Source organism: Micropterus salmoides, unplaced genomic scaffold (genome assembly GCF_014851395.1).
Source record: "Micropterus salmoides isolate LMB-PRFRI ecotype aquatic unplaced genomic scaffold, ASM1485139v1 Ms_hic_scaffold_1753, whole genome shotgun sequence".
NCBI classification, from domain to species: domain Eukaryota; kingdom Metazoa; phylum Chordata; class Actinopteri; order Centrarchiformes; family Centrarchidae; genus Micropterus; species Micropterus salmoides.
This window is the reverse complement of record NW_024040877.1, coordinates 15205-30627: the sequence shown is the minus strand read 5'-3', so window position 1 is coordinate 30627 and position 15423 is coordinate 15205. Positions and strand designations below refer to the sequence as shown.

The following is a 15423-nucleotide window of genomic DNA, read 5'->3' as shown; positions in this document are numbered from 1 at the left end:
TAACACTGCTTATCAACAGCAGACAGCAATGGAGAATTAAAAAAAAAGAAAAAAGTCAGACGTTAATTTAACCACTTATAACAGAGTTTCCACGTGGATTAGACACGCATGTGATGTGGGAGGTCTGGGTTCGATTCCCACTGCCTGAGCAAACCCTAGTTTGCTCCAGATGCATGCAAACTCTTGACATATATAACAGTAGTATTGTACGGTACAACTTTGGATAAAAGCGTCAGCTAAATGAGTAAATGTACTGCAGCTGACGTTAACTAACGTTACAAATAATATTACTGGTGCTAGCAATTACCGGGACTTGACTAATGTAACTTAGCAGCACCACAACAAGCATTTCCGGCATTTTTTTTTTGTCTGTTTCACAAAACTGCGCATGTCAAAGTAATAAATAAACAAAATAAAATATAATGGTTCATCTTTTATCAGGAGTATTAGTCTTATTTGCAATGTAAAAAACAAACAAACAAACAAACAAACCGTTGTCAGGTGCAGGGTAACTTCGTCATTGTTGACAGCTGCATCAAAGGCAACCTTAGCTAGTTAGCTACAGGCGACAAACTATTGTTGGTTAACTTTAACAGTTACAGTAGAATCTATTCCGTAGACTTACAATGAGTTTAGACTCACTCTTTCATCAAATCCTTCTGACTGAACAACAATTAACTGAGCAGACCCAAAAACTCAAAGAAGGTAACGTTAACTGACATTTTCAGCTAGCAAACTAAGCTATAAATATAGCTGTCAGCTAAGTTAACAGTTAGCAGGTTAGCAGTGAAAACAATTACAGTTTGCTGTAACTTATGGACTTTATTTCAGAAGCTTTATTTGTTCTATTTGTTGGGGGTTGTTTTGGTTGTATACTTAAAATATCTGTCTGTCATCTGTAATGTTATCTCTCCTAATGTTGCCTAACCTAGCTTAAGGCAGAGGTTCTCAAACTTTTTCACATCAAGGAGCCCCTAAACTCACACGACTTAGACCACAGACCCCCACAGTTGTTAACTGTGTGTTAATAATAGACCTGAAATCAGATTTTAAGTGGCAAGAATAGAAAGACTGGACAGCAGAGCAGACAGGTGTTGTGTCGAAAAGTGATTGCAGTCCGCGGGAGCGCGCACGCAGCCTGTTAAAGCTGTATCTTTTTAAAGTTAGTATTTTTACGTCTACAGCTGCTTTTATCTGGATCAAACAGACATAACGTGCAAATAAACATCACTTTATGTACGTGGTAATACCAAAGGTATGTCTTTCTGATACTTTAACGTTTCTTTTAATGGAATAATCACAAATGTGGCCAAATAAGTTTTGTTTATAGCATAACCAGGCATGACATTTACGCGATTATCAATAATAGTTTGTTGTCGTTGGAATATTTATTTGGTTGGCCTATATGTCTAATACCCCTGTTTATTTTTGGAAAACAGACTGTAGCCTATAATTAACATGACTGACTGTTGAGTTATAAAATAAAGACATGATCTCTTTTGCAATTATCCTTATGACTCTGCATTATTTTACTTTAACAAATCCAGTTTACCGGTTGAAATACCTTTAAATGGCCAATACAACCCATAACATGCAGTATTCTACTTGCCAGAAAGTGATTGCAGCCTCTACTTATTCACTAAAATGTAGTTTCTACCTCAAAATGTTATATTTGACAGATTACAAAATATGAAATTGTCCCCCTTTTTTATTTCATATATAATAACATTATATTTTTTAATCACATACTGACTACCAAAGCAAAAATGTCCCCGGTTTTCATTTCAGAAAACTGGTCATCTTACTGTAACCCCCTCAAGGAGCCTTGAGCCACTTTGAGAATCATTGCTTTAAGAGACTCTTCCCTCTTAACCAACCACATTTCAGCTATCTTAGGGGTGACCAGACATCCCTGTTTTCTGGGGACAGTCCCCGGTTTTGGTGGTCTGACCCCGGAAATGTCCCTGTGGGTTAATCATAGTCTGTATAACGTGTTAACAGACCTGAATCGGATTTTACGTGGCCAGAAAGACTGGAAAGCAGAGCTACTATTTATCTACTTAATTACTGAAAGGTTATTGCTGCCCTGAAATGACTTGATTATATTCATGAGGTTTATATTTGACAGATTATAACTCATCTAGTACTTTTTACCTCTTAAAATACCTTTAAATGGCCAATACAACCCATAACATGCAGTATTCTACTTGCCAGAAAGTAATTGCAGCCTCTAATTATTGACTAAAATGTTGTTTCTGCTTCAAAATGACTTGATTTTATTCAGAAAAGTTATATTTGACAGATAAAATCGAAGCTATATCCTTGAAGCAAAAGTGACATTTAAACACTCATTTGTGTTGGGTTGCTCAGTGTTTTTTTTTAAATCTTTTGCTGGTCATTAACAAATCATGCATCTTTATTTCAGTCAAAGTAGCCATCATCAGATGTAATGAGAAGATCAAGAGCGCCACTGAAAGGTATGAAAAGACCAATGAGGAACTTAATAAAAAGGTGAGGCTACATTAAAATGTGCTTTTTCTTTATAATTTCTAGTATAATTATGAAAACATATTGTACTGACAAGAGGAGCAGCCATGACACAGTGTGTAAAGTATGCCTACACAGATGTCTTTTGATACAGTATATGATTTGAGCAGGCTGCGATTGAACTGCCAAAAGCATTGTTGTGTAACACAAAATGGTGACCTACAATACACTTTAATAGACGTTTTTAGCAGGTTTATAATATACTTTGATGATTTTATCAAGTTTTAACAGCTTTTGCCATATATTAATGCGATTTATAATTGTTGGAGGTTCTGGTAGGTTGTCACCAATTGCAATACTGTAAATAAGCGATGAAAGTGACTGTCGCCTGTTCAATGGTGCAGGTGATTTATAATAGAACAGCCTGATATTTGCACAGTCTGGTACTCATTTGCATGATGGCATATCATGCAGTTTGACTTTGAACCGTGCCTCTAGATACAGTAAGTGTTCATCTGGGGTTCTTGCACAAGGAACAGTCACTGTGTGTGAAGTACTGGTTAATATTTTACTATTTTGCCTGCGGTGTCAGGAAGGAAATATATAATTTTTTACTGTGTGTCCAATAGGAAACCTTTATAAAAATGAGAGATCATTGGTTGGTTTATATTGTAAATGTGTAACGTTTGTTGTAAAATGTAAAAACAAAGAGATAAGAAAAAATAAGAACAATAACAGTAATAATTGCTTTACCTTGAGGCAGCAGACAGTGGCATTGACACATGAGGTGAAGTAGTGCATATTGGCATATTGATCAGCTGATCTGCTTTATGATTTAAAACACTTAATTTCTCCCATTCATTTCATCAACAGTGCAAACTGCAAGTGCCACTGTAAAATCAATGGCTAATTTCCACCGGATAACATTAGTGAAACCTTTTAGCATGTGTGAGATATGATGTCAAAGGCAGGCTCATTGACCTTTCAGAAATATTGCTAACTTCTTCCTGTGCTTGTAAAAGTGGACATCTGATCAAAAGAGCAAATTGCTAGGTCTAATTTGAAAGGTTGCTCAATACAACACTATATCTGAGTATTATCTGCCTGAGAACACACGGCACGGATACCTTTTCTGTGTACACCATACAGATACGCTGGGTGTGTTTACAGCACAGCGTGTTTACAGCTCTCATTATGTAACACCTTACAGTTTATGAGAGCTGTCTTAAGATAATTACAGTGTTTAGAAAAGTTGGAAGCTGATTGTGCTTACTGAAAATGCACTGTCCTCCTCCACTACCATATAAGAAACAATAAACTCACTTCCTCCTTGACAGCTCGAATAACAGACTAAGAACTGAACTAAACGTCGTGTCTGGGGCATCTTTAAAAAGCATCCTCCATGAATGTACCTTCCTACATAATTTGGCAGTTTTCTTCATCTTCCGATGAAGACACAGGAACTAAACAAGAAAAGTTTGAATGTAAGTGATATATACTGATATGTTGAAAAAGAAACCTAGACGCCCACGTTTTTAAAAGTAGTTAAAAAATGGGTAATTTCTGTTCACCATTCCCCAGTAAGGGTCACAAACGTGTCTACTTTACACAGTATACACAGCTGCCCATCTGTGGAATCACTAACATGTCTTTCACATATCAGCAATGTACGTCCCTCTCACTACATCTGTCTGTCAGATTGTGCGTCTTATCGGCCTGCTCATCTATTTCTGCTCCAGGCCCAGCAGTTGTCTGCGATGAGGCTGCAGCATGATCTGATGAAGAAATGTGCAGACCAGATGTCGAAGCAAATTGAAGAGCTGCTCTGCCAGAAGAGCCACCTCGGGGAACGGCTAGTGGGTTGAAGCCTGAATCAATATTTACATTTCATAGCTTATTGGTTACGTGTAACATGAATACCTGGTTAACTTTTATAGTCCAAACTATGTAGATGTACAAATTAACCCCTCAACCACCACCGCCTGAACCTCCTTTGGAAGCTCTTCAGATTTTGTAGTGTCCATTATAAACAAAATATGTAAACCTGCAACTAACAGATATTTGTTTTCATAACCAATTAATTTGTCTATTTCTTTTTTGATTAATCAATTAATCATTTAGGCTATAAAATGTCAAAATCGCCCATTGCAATGTCCCAGAGCCCAAGTTGACATTTTCATATTACTTGTTTCGTCTGAACCTCAAATGTAATCAATGTACAGATATAAAAACATCAAATCCTCACACTTAAAAAAGCAAGAACAAGTGAATGTTTGAGTATTTGTATTAATCAATTATCAGAATGTTTGACGATAAATGTTCTACCAACCAGTTAATAATCAAGAAATTGTTTTAGCTCTTGGCCCACTGAAGTGAGAATAGCCACCGCATTCCTTCAAAGGCTGTCATAGTTGTCAAAAAGTGTTGTGTAGCTGATCCCAGATACACGCTGTTGTGTGAACACAGTCCATGGAAACTCACCCTGTGTCTTTGTGTATGTTTTGAAACACAACCGCATGAAACCGCTCAATGAGCTCATAGTAAGATCATATTTTCTCGATTAATCGATTAGTTGTTTGTTCTATAAAATGTCAGAAAATGGTGAGAAGTGTCAATCAGTCCAAGATAATGTCCTGAATTGTAAAATATTCACATTTAACAAGCTGGAATCATAGACTTTTTACCTGTTTAAAGAAAAACAACGACTCAAGCGAATTAATCGTTTATCAAAATAGTTGGCGATTAATTTTACAGCTCTGCTCTTGACTTTTAAGATTTCATCATACTTTTATCATTAAAATCACTTATAGTAGCAGTAGTAGAGGTCGTTGTAGCATCACAAGAAGCTGTGTTTGTATTATCGTTGGGAGCATTTCACATGATACGTCTTTTCATACCAGGCCAAGATAAAGAGGGAGTCTAAAGAAGAAGAGGAAAACTACCTTCAGGAGATCTCAAGGTTCAACAGTGACTTCAGTCTTCGAGGGAACAGAGAGATAGTGTTCGAGAGCCAAACACACGCTGAGATCCTGGACCTGGAGAGGGAGGTGGAATCATTGTACAAAGGTCTTAAAAGACAGATAATTGGACTGTTTTCACAGAGGTTATATAACACAGATGTGGCCCTGACTGCTCATTTTTTTTAAATATTATTACATTTTTGGTATATTATACAGTACAGGATAAGTGTAGTAAGCAGATGAATTATTAATGACAGGTCTTGTTCACAGCGTAGTAGTCAGCATGATTTCAGGAAGAATCTGAATTTAAATGATGGTGGGTGGAGAATGAAAGTAAAACTGTAGTAATTATATTCACTTCTGAATTGAGTGAAAATTAATAACTGTCTGTACTGTATAATTAATGCAAGGATGTTGTGTGGGTAACAAAATAAGGGGTGCTGGAATGTTTTGGAATAGGCTTTGGAAAGAAAACTGTTTATCACAACGAAAAAATACTAAGAAATTAAAAAAAATAATGTTTGAAATTCTGTCCATCTGGCCAGTAAGTGTGCTAAAACAAATCAGGAAAATACATTCAAGTCTGGCATGAAGTCATATAATTAATACTGAGTTGATCATTGTATTGGGTTGAAGGTTGGATGCAGGTGTGTGCCAGGTACCTGCTAAATCTATCTTTTCTATCCCAGTGTGTACAGAAATATACACAGAGAAAAAAAAGACAGCATTAACTAACTAACTAAATTCACACATAGCTTAAACCTACTCCTGGATTAAACAGAATAGAGTTATAACTGATAACTATCACCCGAAGGACTGACAATCTTAACACACAACTAAATACAGTTAGATTTTCTAGATAAAATTTAGTCCAGGACTTGGTTTGCTGTGTGTCCTCACAAACCAGCCCCAGTCCCTAATTTCATTCATGATATTAAGTGCCGCTCACACTAATAACGTCTTGCCTCTGCAGCACTTGCGCCATCACCACCCCACGTTGGGTAGAATGCAGTTTTATGAAGACAATTTTAACATATGGGTAGGAAATCAATGCATAGTGTGTTTAATTTAATCATTACGTTTAACCAATAAATATTATCTAGTGATAATTTGCACAGATATTGCAGTGGCAATGGTTTAAAGTGTAATATATCGATTCCAGCAACTTTTAATGAAAAACAAGTTTTCATTAGTTACACACGAGTGAGGGTATACTGTAGCTCACATAACCGATGAGGACCAGTGTCTTCACATTATTATATCTGGTCTCAAGAGAACAGCATTTTCTGATTGTTTGTACATTTAAAGTGAATTTCAAAAATGCCCACATTGCAGTACTTTTACAAGTTTTCTTTCATTTAGCAGTATAAATTCAATATAAAGTTCTGCCCTCCTGGTGATTTTACTCAGTGATTCTTGGTGCCAAATTAGGATTTTGTCTTTTTTCCCTCTACAATCAGAGATGGAGCTGATGAGCCGCAGCAACAGCCACATGAGCTCCATGCAGGAGGAGAAGAGAGCACTGCAGCTCAAACTACAGGACCTGGATAGCATCCAGAAAGGTGAATACCAAAAGATCCTTTTATGTTAGATAATGTGGTTCTGAAAGAGCACGTGTAAATCTGCTACACTCTTCACACCACCAACTGACAGCTTTTCTTTTTTTGCTTCTGACTCAACACACTTTACAAGCTCCTTTATTGTTTCCTTCACACTGCCAATAGCAGACCATCCATCTTCCAGCTTAATTTGTAACATTATCTGTTAAATCAAAGAGAAAAAGAGAATTCCACCACACTGCTAAGACACTTGTACGGTATCTGGAGCACAGATGTTGAACATTAAGTATGTTAGTTTCTGGCTTCATGACCAGGTTGGAAGGAAGGTCAATGAAGGTGCGAAAGACGCTATTTTAGTTTGTGTCACTCACACATGTAGTATACAGTAAGCATTTTTAGCTCAAGGCTATACAGGTTTAGCTGTGTTGGGAACGAAATAAAGACTGCATTGTTGTGGATGTGTTGCTGCAGGTACAGGGTTTAAATCTGAAATACTTTCCAGGAAGTTCAGTTTGAGTAATAGATCCATAAGTTTAAAGGCTTATCATGGGGCAAAACACAGCACAGTGGTTTATAATACTGTGAGACATCATTTCACTTGATGATTGTGAGGTGAAAAGCATAAAACACTGTACATGGCAGCATTGTGCGCTTACACCTAATAAAAAGTTGAGCCGTGTTGAACTTTTTTGTCAACTGACCCTGAGACGTGTGGCCCGCTGTCTTCTGGTCTGTGCTCAAAGAGTTGCCTGGAGTTAATAAAAAGGTTGTATTTTGTGACATAGTGCTCATGTCAGTCGGAACAGAGCATCTCCTTTAACGTTGGGGGGATCCAAAGTTTGTCCCATTGTTTCAGCCACCTCGGCAAAAGTCTTAACAATGCAGCTACAGTGTGTGTCTGTCCTGTTTGCGGAAAGTCATTTTGTGTTTGATTCATTACTCTTGACAACAGACCTGGATCGGCAGTTCGCTGAGGCTAAAGCAATGACAGAGACTCTGAGAGCGGAGAGGCTGTTTGTCAGTCAGAAACCTCTCACTGACAGCACCTGTCTGAGGTGAGTGTCATCAACTGTCAGGATGCTGAGGGAGGTTTATATATTTGGACACACAGACACAGTACCTGCCTTACTTGCAGTTACATTATGTCACAGAACATAATCATTATGACACACAAAAGAGTAACGTAAATACTGCAGGGAAATACATGCGAATAAAACACAAACGAGCAAAAGAGAACAAAACAAAATGTAAACACAGCAGTAAGCTCTTTAGCAGCACATAAAACACGTTATTTCACAGAGCTTCCTGTTATTTTAAATATTCCTTGGTGAGCAGCTATGATATGTAATTAGTTGAGCATTTGTTTTTCTGGTGAGAGTCAGTTTACAAAAGTGCAGTCACTGTCCTCTCCTCACCAGAGTTCTGTGTTTTTATATAGTATAACCTCAGTATAAAATTCATCTCGGTAAAAGCACTAATAACCATGGTCACTCTTGTGATGTTAAATGCACTTAGAAAAAGACAGGAGAATCACACTCTCAACGACACAACGCAGCATCCCGCAAGCCCATTAGATGTTATTAGCATCTAGTTAGTTATTAACAAAGAGCAGAAATGGATCTTTTTATTTATTTATTTAATTTAATTGAGAATAGGCAGCAGCATAAATAACACAGGAGCAGACAAACATAAAACATAAAACAATTTAAAATGAAAACAAAGAAACTGCACAATAATAAGATTTCAAAGCATTCAAAACATCTACAGCAAGACGTAGCTGAGCCAAGAAATTTCACTCACGAGTCCACTGAGACTGTGTTGGACTCCCACTGTGAGAAGTGCTGAATAGACCGGTAAGCCCAGCTCACGTCTCTGTTTCTCGCTCTGTTTCCTGCTGGCCCGACTCCAAATCTAGAAGTGTAAATAACAGAGCATTAAGACCATTTGGCTTAATTAAGGCTTTGATCTGCAGTGTATTTCATTCAGTCAACAAGTGGGAAAAAGAAACTGAGGCTAATGTGATTGATACGGGGAGCTTTATAAGGGGAAATGAATGAGGTGCGGACAATTAAGCGGTTACACTGAATGCTTATCCAGCAACTTACCAGCAAATAAATACAGTTTGATTTTAGTGGAATCATACATCATGTGTTAACTGGAAAAATTCAACTTTTATATGTAAACTAGCAAATGGAGCAACCCAAACATCATTTTACAATATTAAATATACAATATTAGGAAACATAAGTAGTACAGTATATGTATTTAATTAGATATACAGTACATATGGAATTTCCATAAAAAACTTGAATTAACAATGGTAAGAGGCAGCTGTGTGTGCGTGTCACAAAATGAAGAGCAATACATAGAGAAACACCATCAAATAAGACAGATGGATAGCAGTAGTCAGCTTATTTTTGGAGCTCTAGAGAAAACAGATATGTGAAGCCGGTGCACACTGAAAGTGTGAAAATGTAATAGTTGACGCTTTGTGAGTTTCAACTCACAGGGAACTTTTATTCAGGTTCCTCTGTTTCCAATTTAAACTGTGAAATTAAGTATATATAGTTCATTATATGTTTTTTCTATTCAGTGGTGACAATTACTGGGGCACATTGTTCATTTTACTGTTTTACGTTAGTATCTGCACTCTCCCTTGTTCCTGTTGTTTTATTTGGAGTTTTCTTTTCTGAAGTGCAAATGATACTGTCAGCGCCTGCATAGCTGTGGGATACACTGGGCTATAGTCTTTCCTCGGGAAGTCTGAACATGTTGTTTTATGCCTTTTGAATTGGTCTGTAAAGTCCTGTTAGATCAATCGTCTTAGTAAGGTTCTCCAAAACAACTTCAGGGTTTCTTGGCATAGATTCTCAGACGTAGTCTCTGAAGCTCTTCTGGAGGGATGAACACCGTTCCTCCAAAAGATAATCCCTTGTTTGGTGATTTATTGATGGTGGTGGAGAGCACTGTCTCTGTCCAAAATCTCCTCTAGTGTTCAATCGGGCTGGGATCTATCGCCTGTGAAGGCCATAGCATAGCATAGATTCACATAATGTTCGTTCTCATCAAACCATTCAGTGACCCCTCGTGTCCTACAATATATGGAAACATCTGTATTAGTTATGCATGTCCACAAATTGATTTCAAATTTAATTAAATTGTTACCCATCGTTATGGGTAAACACTCACATGTTTCTTATCTCCTTAGATTCAGGCATCCAAACATTGAACAATGGGCACAAATAAAATACAACAGCAAGACAACTGCCTGCTCATCACAGTAGAATATGAACCATAGTTCCTTCCTTTGCTGAAACATGACTGCTAGAAGAGTGCTGGTCCACCTTGTTTCTTCACAAAGAGACTTCCTTTATTTAATTAAAGACCGGAGATCAATACTGTTCCAGGAAGGAAGGGTCATTGTTATTGCTGATGCCGCTACTTTGGGTAATGTCTTCTCCACAATACTATGATTGTGAAGTGATTGACAAATCCTCAAACCTATCTGGAGTTTTTTTTAAATCAAAGTATAACTCCTTGAAAAATCAGATTTGTTCCAGTACTTCATTAAAGGTGTTCTCATCGTGCCTGTTATTAGGACGAGGTACAAAACAGGCTGAACATGCTGTAGTTCTTGCTTTCATTTTCATCTGTTTGTTTTGCTCAACCTCATTTATTTTTCTCTGCCCCATGTTCCTTTTTCTGAGCCCTCCGCCCTCTCCCGGCATTGCATTAAATCATGCATGTGAGTAGCATGTCCCTGTTCATCCATCAGCATCATTAAACATACTGGGTCCTTCATTATCCCCGGACTTATTAGCCTCAGGAAGTGCTGAGGATGTGGCTTTGGAAGAGAGAGGCCTCCTCTCAGTCGTTCTTATGATCATCCATTCTGAACTGAAACCATCAATCCTGTCTTCAGCCACTGCAGCGTCTCTTTAAAACGCATATTTAACTCTCCTCTCATTGATTGTTGGAAATTGAATGCATGTCAATTTGAACGAGTGCTACAGTCATTTAAAAAGTGTTCAGTGTGCAAAACAGGGTGGCTTCTGCTGTAGATCGTTCACTGTCACACATAGGAAGATACCTGAAATATTCTTTCAGTGTGCTTGAGATCGATAATTTAGGAATTATATGTATATTCTGATGTGTAGGATTTTCTTAATTGATATATTAGTGCTACATTATTTGTGAAGGCTCAGTTTAAGATGTCATTGTACTGCGTAAATCTAATATTAAACTGCAGAAACCACCAATATCCAAAACGCCGTCCTGAGTGTCTTGGAGTTGGAAACATAATTCTACTGTTTGAAAAACAGTATGCTTGCCTCAAAAATCTGATTTCTAAGTTCCACAGAGAAGTGTAAACTTTAAAACACTGCTGTTGGTTTTTAGACTGTGAAAATGCAATTGTAGCTCAGTAGTTTTTTTTTCTTTCATTAACTTTCAATAAAAGAAGGTAGCTTGCTTCAGGTTCATGTGTGGCTCAGTATAGAACCTTCAAACACCTGCCATAACAGTTAAATCACAGCCAAGGCATCGAGTACCACGGCCCAAAGTCCACTGCTTTTCCCAGAGGCAAACTGAACTGAGTAATACAATTGTATGTATGAAATATTTACTTTGCTAAGAGCGGACTGCTTTTAAAGACAGAATGAGGTTTTAGTCTGTCACAAAGGGACAGCAGTCTTGCAGCAGTTTTGGTTGATGCTTCCCTCTGCAGCCACATACCTGAACGCTACCAACCGGCCTTTGAGGTTTGCTCCAGTTGGGTGATTTTAATGTGAGAGACATTTCTAAACTTTGATTTATTGATGCCAATTCACTCTATGCTTAGTCATTTGTCTTTTGGGGCCTTCCGTATACCGTCACCCCTGCGCAGTGCACCCCTAGGGGAAAGTTTATTAAATACACAATAACAAGGACCTGACAACACTGACTGCAGTGTGTTCGAGCAGGACTGCAGGTCGTTTTTTCACACACAGTGTTGTATCAAAAACTGATTTTGAAATCTTTGCATGAACACAGCAGGGTTGCTCCTCAAACTGTTAATGTTACTTTTATCGTGGACAGTAGTTAGCCTCCGTCTTGTTTCTTCTGCTGTTTAGATTTAGCAGGCGCACCACAAAGGCTACATAGTGATATAAGGGATGGAAAGCTGCATGTTTGAAGAAGATCCACATGTCAAGTTTCACTAAACATCATAAATTCCATTTTTCCTGTTAGCTTGTAGTCGTAAAGCATTCTGGATAATAAGTCAACTGTCAAAGAACGGATAGATTTTGCCTGCTGTGGAAGTCGGGGTAAAGTTAAAACTGTAAACATCTTAGTGAAGTTGTTGTTGTGCATGTAAACAAACTGAAACTCTGTAATGCCATGGGAACTTCTGGGTAAATCTCTTTAAATAGAAACCAACTATTATCTCAATCTGGGTATTTACAAGAGTTGGGATATATCGTGCATGAGTGGTCTATGTCACTATAATCATGAATACCAATGTGAAAAGCAGTTTCATGTAGTACATTTGGTTTTGTTTATTTTCTCAGTGATAAAACACAATAACATGGTGACACCAAGTATAGTGATAGAAAGAAAACACATAAATAGGTTTAAACTCAACATTTAAAACTAAAAATGCTGATGCTTCTTTTTACAAGTTGCCTCTTTCATAATTCCTTTTCTTCCACCACACTTTCAGTTACTGACATGGGTTTCATTTGTTTACCAGGCTGAGGAAGGAGCTGGAGACGCATAAAGAAGGCGAGATCGAGCTTCTGAGAGAGGCGCTCAGCTCGGAAATACAGTTCCTGAAGTCAGTAAGTTACCGTGTCGTGAGCAAGGGTTTTATTCAGGCTAATACAAACTATTTTAGAAAAGACAGAGTCATTCATATCCCACAAGAATCAGACAGGATTACTTGCATGTCCAAATAAAATCTGCCAAGTCTAGCTAAGGGGTGAGAAAGGGAAGTTTAAAACTCATTCATGTCCATCTGCATTCTTAACTGGGTTCTTTGTAGACTTTCATTCAGTTGTTCAATTCTTTTATTTTCTATTTTCAGAAGCTGGACAGCAGCCAGGGAAGAAAGCAGCATTAGTTTTGGCACAGTGATGATACAGGAAGGTTACATTAATTCATTGATCATCTCTTCTGTTAAAAAACATACATGCTGATGAATAGACGGGAGCGAAAGGCTTGAAAGAAGTCAGGAAGGAAACAAAGGGAGGGACGTGTGAGTGTGTGTGTGTGTGTTCTTTAATATTTACCTAAAAAGTTACATGAAAAGAGCAAATTTCGTTCTGGGAGTCTTGTTAACAAAATGTTAGAGTTGACACTTGTAAACTGTTAGTGGAAAAGCTGATACAAAATAGACATACAATATCACAATTGATAAATCTTTTAAGTGAAATATATTTTTTCTTTTACATTTCATTTTCAAGCTATACACTGCAGGTCTGTTTTTACCTTCAAGTAGTTGTTTTAATGAGAAAATGTAAGCTTTTTATTACTAATTTAGTTGCTCAGGACAAACAACTAAGCTCATACACATGCCTTGTGAACAGAATGACATGTGCGTCATCCCTTGCAAATAAAGGAGGCATTCAAAAAGTGATTTAATACTGCCCTCTAGTGTACAAAGAGTAACATTGCTATAATGGGGGTTGAGTCAAAACAGATGCTTAGAGACTGAATTAGCATTGAACAGCATGTAATTCAGTCACTGACATTGGGAATAATGCAATAAAATAAAAGCACTTACTTACTTTCACTGCTGCAGTTATTCTGTCCAGAGAATATAACACTATTTGGCCAAAAGTATGTGGACACCAAAGCACATATATTTCATTTATTGTACATGTTATTCCAAAAACACATGGGTATTAATATGCTGATGTATATGGTGTTCTGGGAACTTGGCCGCAGGGATCCATCCCAATGCGGTCTGATACAGTTGAGGTCAGGGCTCTGTGCCGGCCAGTCAAGTTCTTCCTCATCAAACTGGAAAAAGCGGGGGGTTTTTATGAACCCAGTCATGTTTAAACAGGAAAAGGCCTGCCCCAGACTGTTGCCACAAACATAGAAGCTCAATCTTGTCGAAAATATAATTGTCTGCTCCTTAGTTGATGTGAATTAAGTTGTAGCCTGTCCTCTTCCAGGTCTCCATGGTGGAGAGGAGGTCTTGTGGCTCAGGTCAAGTTTGGCTAAGCGTTCTTGTGGATCCATTCTTCATAGATATTACAATCTGTTCTACTCTGTACACGTGTTTGTATGTCTGTCCATCCTGGGAGAGGGATCCTTCTTCCGTTTTTCCACGTTAAAGGGTTTTTTGGGGTATTTTCTTCCTTATCCGAATCGAGGGTCTAAGGATAAGAGGGTGTGCTGTACAGATTGTAAAGCCCCCTTAAGCAAATTTGTAATATTGGGCTGTATAAATAAAATTGACTGGACTTGACAATACTCACACTTGTTTTGTTTATATGTGAGTCAGTTACCAAGAAAAGCCCACCTTACCACTGCTCATCCCTCAGCCCACAGACGGTTATTTCCGTAATTGATGATTAGACAGTCTGTCGGCCTACACCAGAGGGTCATTCTGCGGGTCATTTTCTCCCTGATTAGAGTGATTCCTAATAGAATGATGTGGAATGTCAATGGCTACCTAATGAGATCCTGCAATCTCATTTTGACTTTTTAACCTTGATCTCAGTGAGCTACGTCTGGATGTGTTAGCGAAAACCGAGAGCAGACAGAACAGGAGTCCATTTGGCGGAGTAGTTAACCTCATTTCAACTGCTGCTCTCGTCGAGACCTCGCCATCAAGCACATAAACAATGAGTGACTATTAACAAAATGAAGTCAGAAGGAAAGCGGAGAAGATGGCAACCAGAACACTTGAAGCTGAATCCCTCCTTTTATGGAAATGCAATGATCCAGGCGTTTATCTTCAGAGAAATCCCCTTTAATACAAAGTGTTCGTGATTGAGTCATAGACTGTAGTACAGTCGCTGCCTCGCTGAAACAATACGGTTGTGTTTGCCGTGTTTAGGTTCACGTCATTTCCCACCAATGACTGGACCGTGGGGAAATTCCCCGGGATAGCGAATGTAGGGTTACTTAGACGAGTAATCCTCAATTTACGTTTTATTTTTCAGCTAAGGTGCATCCATGTAGCTTCTAACTAAATATATAAAGTAAAATCGGTCATTACAGGAGAGATCAAAATCTTGGGTCCTGCTTTTTCAAAAGGAAACGAGTCAGTGTCCTAAAATTGCCTTACCCTCAGACCCCATTAGTGGCAAAGGAATAGCAAACATGGCTGGAGCATGCAGTAAAAAGTCGGACACTGCTAAAGCTGCACTGCAGGAAAAATGGTAAACTGCATGTAACGACACTAAACTGAGTGTGTATAAATG

The 15423-nt window shown here is 38.1% G+C and overlaps 1 protein-coding gene across 3 annotated transcripts; it reads left to right on the top strand.

The window, feature by feature from the left end:
* Positions 1–465: 465 nt before the first annotated feature.
* On the top strand, positions 466–15300 carry LOC119908306 (coiled-coil domain-containing protein 172-like). Of its 3 annotated transcripts, XM_038726017.1 has the most exons (8): positions 468–705; positions 2426–2511; positions 4227–4343; positions 5388–5553; positions 6908–7009; positions 7959–8061; positions 12738–12825; positions 13071–15300. In XM_038726017.1, the coding sequence occupies exons 1-8, from the start codon at positions 627–629 to the stop codon at positions 13104–13106; spliced, it is 777 nt and encodes a 258-aa protein (XP_038581945.1). In that variant the 5' UTR covers positions 468–626; the 3' UTR covers positions 13107–15300. The 3 variants fall into 3 exon arrangements, with proteins under 3 accessions (XP_038581946.1, XP_038581945.1, XP_038581947.1); XM_038726018.1 differs by lacking the exon at positions 4227–4343 and having other exon boundaries at positions 466–705; XM_038726019.1 differs by lacking the exons at positions 468–705; positions 2426–2511 and adding an exon at positions 3828–3971.
* Positions 15301–15423: the final 123 nt, after the last annotated feature.